The sequence below is a fragment of the Penaeus chinensis genome, chromosome 14 (genome assembly GCF_019202785.1).
Source record: "Penaeus chinensis breed Huanghai No. 1 chromosome 14, ASM1920278v2, whole genome shotgun sequence".
Taxonomy (NCBI): Eukaryota; Metazoa; Arthropoda; class Malacostraca; order Decapoda; family Penaeidae; genus Penaeus; species Penaeus chinensis.
Genome location: NC_061832.1, coordinates 1125630 through 1133129, shown reverse-complemented (window position 1 = coordinate 1133129; position 7500 = coordinate 1125630). Strand labels below are relative to the sequence as shown.

The window sequence follows — 7500 nt, the reverse complement described above, 5'->3', positions numbered from 1 at the left end:
GCCTCTGCCGGGGGGCGTCAGCGAGACTCTGCCAGGGGCCTTCGGGGGAGCGAAGACCAGGTGAGTGTGTTGTGGTTTGTGAGATGGAAGAAGGTGGATTAGCTATGGGGGTAAATTTATTTGCTTCTCCGCAAGTATGATATAGGAGGGGAAGATGGAGGAGATAAACAGGAGGGGAAGGTGGGGGAGAAATAAGAGAGAATGGTGTAGGAGATAAAGAAAATGAGAAAAAGGAGAGGTCACCATTGACAAGATGGGTAAAATATGAGGCCATAAGAAATTCCCGGGGGTTTAAAAGCCATTGGATTTGTGATTGTGCTTCATCGGGGGAGAAATATGAGGGTAGGACATATATACAAAGAGAGGGGGAATGGAGGTCAAACAGAGTGGTAAGGAAACGCCAAAAGGGAGTAAATGTGAGGTTAATTGGTGCTTCCAGGTCAGGTAAGCTTGTGGTTGTCTCCTTGGGTGAGTAACCGATGGGAGAGAAATTACAAGAAGGGAGAGAGAGGAAGGAGGTTACCCTGAGTGGAAATAAAATACCTAGAAGAAATATGAGGAGGAAGTGAGATCGTAAAATACTTCCAGAAGTTCAAGGACGAAGTGAGTCTGCGGCTGTGTCTCCTCGGGAATAAAATCAGAGGGAAGGGAAGATTATGCAAAAGGAGAGAGGGAAGAGGCCATGCAAAGTAGGAGAGAAAAGTCAAAAACAAAAATGAATAGAAATGGAGGTCGCGAGAAGCTTCGGGGGAACAAAAGCAAGGGGAGTGTCGGTGTTGTGTCTCCTTGGGTGAGAAATAGAAGGGGTAGGGCGGTAATGAAGAACAATGAGTAGAAAGAATTATGATTTTTAGGAGAGCTAAGCCAAGAATTCCCAACACAAGATTCTTGGCGTAGAAAAAGAGAGAGAAGAAAACGAAGAAACAAGCACTGAAAAGCAGAAGGGTAAACAGAGAAACATGGGGAGAAGGTGGAGAAGATAACTTAACTGGAGCCTGTAAATAGCAATACGAACCAAAGGAACTATGCTTCGAGTCAACAACAAGGAAAGGAAAAAAAAGTGTGCCAGTGTTCGCCAGTTGCTTTCATTACCAAGTTGGCTTCATTTCCTCAAGCAAAGCACCTGCAGTTGCCATGACAACCCGCGGACGGTGGTAGCAAGACGTAGAGGAAAATGAAGCTCCTGCACCCAAAATTAACCATAAAAAGGAGGATATAAAGGACAAATAAAGAGCGTTGCAAAAATGAGAGTACAAAGGAGAATGCGAAATTATGGGGAAAAAATCGAATGTACCTTACTCATGCAAACGACATTAACAATTCAAGGACAGGAGAAAACAATATATGCAATTTCCCTATTTGATGCAAAGGTTTAGTAACAAACACCAGTAATCCTTTGACAAGCTACGTTGCCCCACTCAGAATTCATTGTCAATGCAAGGGGATAATTTACAATGGAAAATATCCTGTGATCTTCCCATCAAAGGCTCCAAAGAGAAAGAAAAAAGAATGTTTATCCACAAACAAACACAAGTTATCGGTGTTTGCAAGACGCTCACATAAATGATAATAATAAGGGTGCACAACTCCACGGACCAAAACCCCACATTCAATTACAAACTTCTTGTTGGATGCAAATAACGTAAATTTGTCTACTATCTAAATGCCTGTTTTCCTCGAGTGTAGCTGATCGTATTTATAGTAGGGGAGTAAATTCATTCATTACCTTCGCTACGTTTTCGTTCGCTTTCGCCAGATCAGAGTTGGAGCTGACAACGACCGCTGAAGACAACGGAAGACTGTTTACCTGCCTGGCTGACAACGGCATCAGGCCCTCGGTCAAGAAGGACATAACAGTCCACGTCTTACGTAAGTTCACGCGGAGACTGTGTTAGTACTATTATTGTTATCATCATTATTAACTCTGTTATGATAATGGTTATCAGTATCATCATTATTAGCAATAATACCATAATTATCATTATTATTATAATTATTGTTATTATCATCATTACCATTAGTAGTAGTAGGTGGTGATAGCAGTATTGGTATAATTATCACTGGTAGTAGTACATTATTATTATCATCTTTAATATTTATATCATTATCATTATTGTTGCTGTTGCTGTTTTTATTATTATTACTATTATTATTATTATTATTATTATAATTGTAGTTGTTGTTACCATTATTATTATAATTGTAGTTGTTGTTACCATTATTATTATTATCATTATCATTGTAATCATTATTGTTATTATTATTATTATTATTATTATTATTATTATTATTATTATTACTATTGATATTATAATTTTTTTTGTTATTATTATTATTATCATTATTATTATTATTATTATCATTATTATTATTACTATTATTATTATTATTATTATCATTATTATCATCATCATCATTATTATGATTATTATCATTACTTTTTTATTATTATTATCATTATTATTTTTATTATTATTATTATCTTTATTATTATTGTTATTACTATTATTATTATTATTATTATTATTATCATTATTATTATTATTATTACTATTATTATTATTATTGTTATCACTATTATTATCATTTGTATTATTATAATTATTATTATTATTATTGTTGCTATCATTATCATCATTATCATCATCATCATTATCATTGTTAGGATCATTATTATCATCATCTTCATAACAAAAGTAATGGTTATTATTTTTATTGTTATTATTATCATCATAATTATTATCATAATAATTATTATTATTGTATTTATTATTAATATTATTATTATTATTATCACTATTATTTTTTATATTATTATTATTACTATTATTATTATCATTATCATTATTATTATTGTTATTATCATTATTACTATTTTTATCATCATCATTATCATTATTATTGTTATTTTCGTTTTTGATCATTATTGTAATTGTTGTTCTTGATTATTGTTATTGTTAATAGTAGTTTTAGCAGCAATATTCTTTGTGTTATTATTGTCATTATTGCTTTTAGTATTATCAATGCTGTTGTTGTTATTATGTTTTTATCACTATCATTATGATTAACATTATTGTCATTTTTACTACTATCATTATAATTATCTTTATCATCAAACTCTTCATTATAATAAAGATTATCACCAATATTGTTATAACCGTCACCATAATCTTCATCTTTATAAACGTGAGGAAGAGCCAGAAGTGTAAATGCGCACAAACGGACAGACAGACACTCAGATAGACGAGCAGGACAAGACGAGTATAAAAGTAGGAAGAGACGAAGAGAGAGAGTAAAAGAGAAAGAAAGATAGGGAGAGAGATTAAAAGAGAAAGAAAGATAGGCAGAGAGATTAAAAGAGAAAGAGAGATAGGCAGAGAGATTCAAAGAAAGAGAGACAGAGACCGAGGGCGAGATGAAGGTAGAGCTTGGGGGAAGGGAAAGAGGGAGATAGAACTTAAGGGGGAGAAGGAGAGAGACAGATTTAGACGAGGGAGGGAGCCGTCGAGATAGAGCTTGAGGAGGGGGGGGGGAGATAGAGTCAGGAAGTTAACAGAAGAGTGAGGGGAATAGAGCTTGAGGAGGGGGGGGAGAGATAGAGTCAAGAAGTTAACAGAAGAGTGAGGGGAATAGAGCTTGAGGAGGGGGGGGGAGAGATAGAGTCAAGAAGTTAACAGAAGAGTGAGGGGAATAGAGCTTGAGGAGGGGGGGAGAGATAGAGTCAAGAAGCTAACAGAAGAGTGAGGGGAATAGAGCTTGAGGAGGGGGGGAGAGATAGAGTCAAGAAGTTAACAGAAGAGTGAGGGGAATAGAGCTTGAGGAGGGGGGGAGAGATAGAGTCAAGAAGTTAACAGAAGAGTGAGGGGAATAGAGCTTGAGGAGGGGGGGGAGAGATAGAGTCAAGAAGTTAACAGAAGAGTGAGGGGAATAGAGCTTGAGGAGGGGGGGAGAGATAGAGTCAAGAAGTTAACAGAAGAGTGAGGGGAATAGAGCAAGGGGCTGGGAGACGAGCGCGAGCAAGAGACAAAGAGCAGAGGCCGATCCCGGGGGACGTGCAGAGGCAGATCAATCCTTATCATTATTCCTGTCATTGCTAAGGAGGCGACGCGTTGCCGGACTGCCTGTGCAGCGACAGACAGACAGACAGGCGGGCGGACGACGAACAGATACACAGGCGAAGAGACAGACGAATAGACAGACAGATGAATAGACCGACAGACGAACCGAGAGACAGACGAACAGACAGGTAAGCGATTGGCCAGACAGACGAGCTAATATAGAAAGACAGAAGAACCATCAGACAGACAAACAACCAGACCAGCCGACAGACAGACAAACAGACGAAACGCCAGACAGACAGACAAACAGACGAAACGCCAGACAGACAGACAAACAACCAGACCAGCCGACAGACAGACAAACAGACGAAACGCCAGACAGACAGACAAACAGACGAAACGCCAGACAGACAGACAAACAACCAGACCAGCCGACAGACAGACAAACAGACGAATCGCCAGACAGACAGACGAACATCCAGATGCCAGTTAGTCGGCGCTCTTCCCTTCGGAGATCGAGTCTCATTCGGTCTAAAACGTATCCACATAAAGCGACTGTGTCCATTGCTCGCATAACTCCGAGGTTAATGTTTATTTAGCGTCAGAGCCGGACACGTAATGCAATGGATGCGGAATGTAATGGTTTGTCGCGTCGGTCCGGAATGCGGCGCTCGGGCCATTGTGCGGCCGGGGGGGGGGGGGGTGAGGGGCGAGGGAGGGAGGCCGGGGGGAAGTTGAGGGAGGGAGTGGAGGGCGGAGGGGAGGTGTGAGGGACGGGGGTGGAGGGTAGAGGGTGAGGGGGCGGAAGGGTGGAGGGTAGAGGGTGAGGGTGGTGGGTGGGTGTGGGAGGGGGTAGGGAGGGAGGGGGTTTCTCGCGGTGGGAAGGCGAAACGAGAGGGAGATAGATAGACAGAGAGAGATATAAATGATGTAGATGCTGATAGGGAGAATGGATGGGGAGAGGGAGGGAAAGAGAAAGAGAGTCAAGTGGGCAGACAGACAGAAGGAGAAAAAGAATAAGGATAAGATAACAGGGAAGTAGTAACAGATAGATACACACAAGAAAGGGAGATGAAGAGAGAAAGAGAAAGAAAGAGAGGGGGGGAGACAGACAGATAGACAGACAGACAGACAGACAGACAGACATACAGACGGACGTACGGACGCACAGAAAGAGAGAGAGACAGACAGACAAACAGACAGACAGACAGAAAGACAAACAAACAAACAGATGGACAGACAGAGAATAGGGGATACAGACAGACATAAAGACAAACAAACAAACAAACAAACAGACGGACAGACAGAGAATAGGGGATACAGACATACAGAACGTCAAACAGACAGACATGATAACTGATCAACCACAGAGGAATAAACACAGAAAAGAGCTTCACAAACGAGGGATTCGCAGACGCGTGAGGGGAGAGGGAGAGGCGAGACTGCGGCAAGAACGTCGGCCACTTATGTTCTTCTTCTTCCCCTCTCCCTCCCCTCTTATTCCCTTTTTCCTCTTTGCTTCTCCTCTCCCTCCCTCTTCTCTTCTCCCCCTATCTCCCCCCTCTTCTCCCTCCCCTCCCCGACTCCTCTGCTCCCCTCTTCCTCTCCTCTCCCGTTCCTTTACACCCCTCTCCTCCCTTCTCTTCTTCTCTCTTCTTCCCCTCTACTTCTCCCCTATCTTCTCACCCTCTATATTCCCTCTCTTCTCCCTTTTCTTCCCCCCTTTCGTCCCCTCTCGTCCCCTCTCTCCTCCCCTCTTCTCCCCTCCCTGCAGATGCCCCGATCTGGGTCGTAAAGCCTCCTGTGCAGATGCATGCGTACGAGGGCGCCAATCTGGTCATCACAGCCACAGCTTCAGCCAACCCAGGTCCTCCAAGGTGATTATCGATCTCTCTTGCCATGTTATTGCTGTTATTACTTCGTTTGTAAAATTTCGTCTCATTATTTCGTCTGCCTCTTCTTTTTTTCTTTTCTTCTTTGATTGCTCTTGATAGTTTTTGTTCGGTGTTTTTTTTCTCTTTTATTGTTGTTCTTTCTTTATTCTCTCGTTTGTTCTTGTGATTCTTCTTATTTTGTGCTCTCCTTTCCTCTTCTAATTCTTCTCTCTTCGTTTTTCTTTCCTGTTTGTTTCACCCTCTGTTTCTTTGCATATCTACTTGGACTCAGATATTCAAAACTTTCTCGAATTATTCCTCTCTCTCTCTATCCCTCTTTCTCCTCCTCTGTCTTCTATGCATCATTATATATCCCAATTCCTCAATCTGTCTTTGCGAAATAGCCATTACATTTTCGCCAAGAAAACAAATAACAATTTCTTCGTAATTACCTCAAGACACTTTAATAACCTTCTCTTAGTACCAAGTATAACAAACAACCCGATATATGTCTTCAAGTGGGCAAGACAAGTGTGCCAATTAAATGGTTAGTATGCCTTTCCTCCTGTATAAATGGCTGCCACTTAACTCGTGCTGTATCAAGCGTCCTCTCCCCTTTGATCTAACACTTTTTAAAAAATGAACCCGTTTTCTTTATGCTTCTTCTGTTTATTCTCAGTTTTGTTTCTCTTGCTTCTTCTCTTGTCCGTTCTGTTTCGTTATCACTAAGTTCCCTGCTTCTTTGTTCGCTTTAGATTTCCTCTTTCTCTCTAGCTGTCCCTTGCAGTGCTTCCGTGTTTAGTGATACATGTAATATAAATCAATTTATAATTTTTACTTTTCCTTATTTCCTCTTTGCTTCATTTTTTTTCATTGAATTTCCTTCATCTCATTCAATAACTATCGACGAGTTATAATTTAGTGAAAAAGTCTATAACAATAATACAAAAAAATACAAAATGCAAATTTCAAATAGAAATGCATAAAAAAATCACGAATTTAACTCCCTTAAAATGGAATAAATAGATGAATAAACAAATACATTGATAAATGAATAAATATACCAATAGATAAATTGATAAATAGATATAAAAAATAAATAGCTTAATGAATGAATTAATAAATAAATAAATAAATAAATAAATAAATAAATAATCAAACAAATGAATAGATAGATAAGTACATGAATAAATAAATGAACTGATAGATAAACAGACATATAAATGAACAATAAAAACATTTAAAAACCAAACCAAAGCTTCCTAAGTCCCCCTTCTGAGGCGCCGCCCTTCCTGCCCCTCAGCTACTGGTGGCGGCGCGGGGAGGAGACGCTGAAGGCGGAGACGGGGGAGCTGCACCTCGGCAGGATCACGCGGCAGCACCGAGGGAACTACTCCGTCAGCGCCTACAACCCGAGGGGCGCCATCAACGCCTCCTTCAGCCTCGACGTCCAGTGTGAGTTGCAAGGATGGAGAGAGAGGGAGGGAGGGGGAGGGTGAGAGAGGGAGGGAGGAAGGGGAGGGAGGGAGAGGGATAGGAAGGGAGGGAACGACGGAACGAGAGAGGGG

The 7500-nt window shown here is 40.6% G+C and overlaps 1 protein-coding gene across 1 annotated transcript in view; it reads left to right on the top strand.

Moving 5' to 3' along the window:
- The first annotated feature begins 5831 nt into the window (after window positions 1-5831).
- LOC125032026 (tyrosine-protein kinase-like otk) overlaps window positions 5832-7500 on the top strand; it is a 7789-nt gene continuing 6120 nt past the window's right edge. The window contains exons 1-2 of the mRNA XM_047622987.1: window positions 5832-5935; window positions 7236-7387. Of these exons, the coding sequence (XP_047478943.1) occupies window positions 5868-5935; window positions 7236-7387 (220 nt within the window). The 5' untranslated portion in view covers window positions 5832-5867. The remainder of the gene's footprint in view (window positions 5936-7235; window positions 7388-7500) is intronic.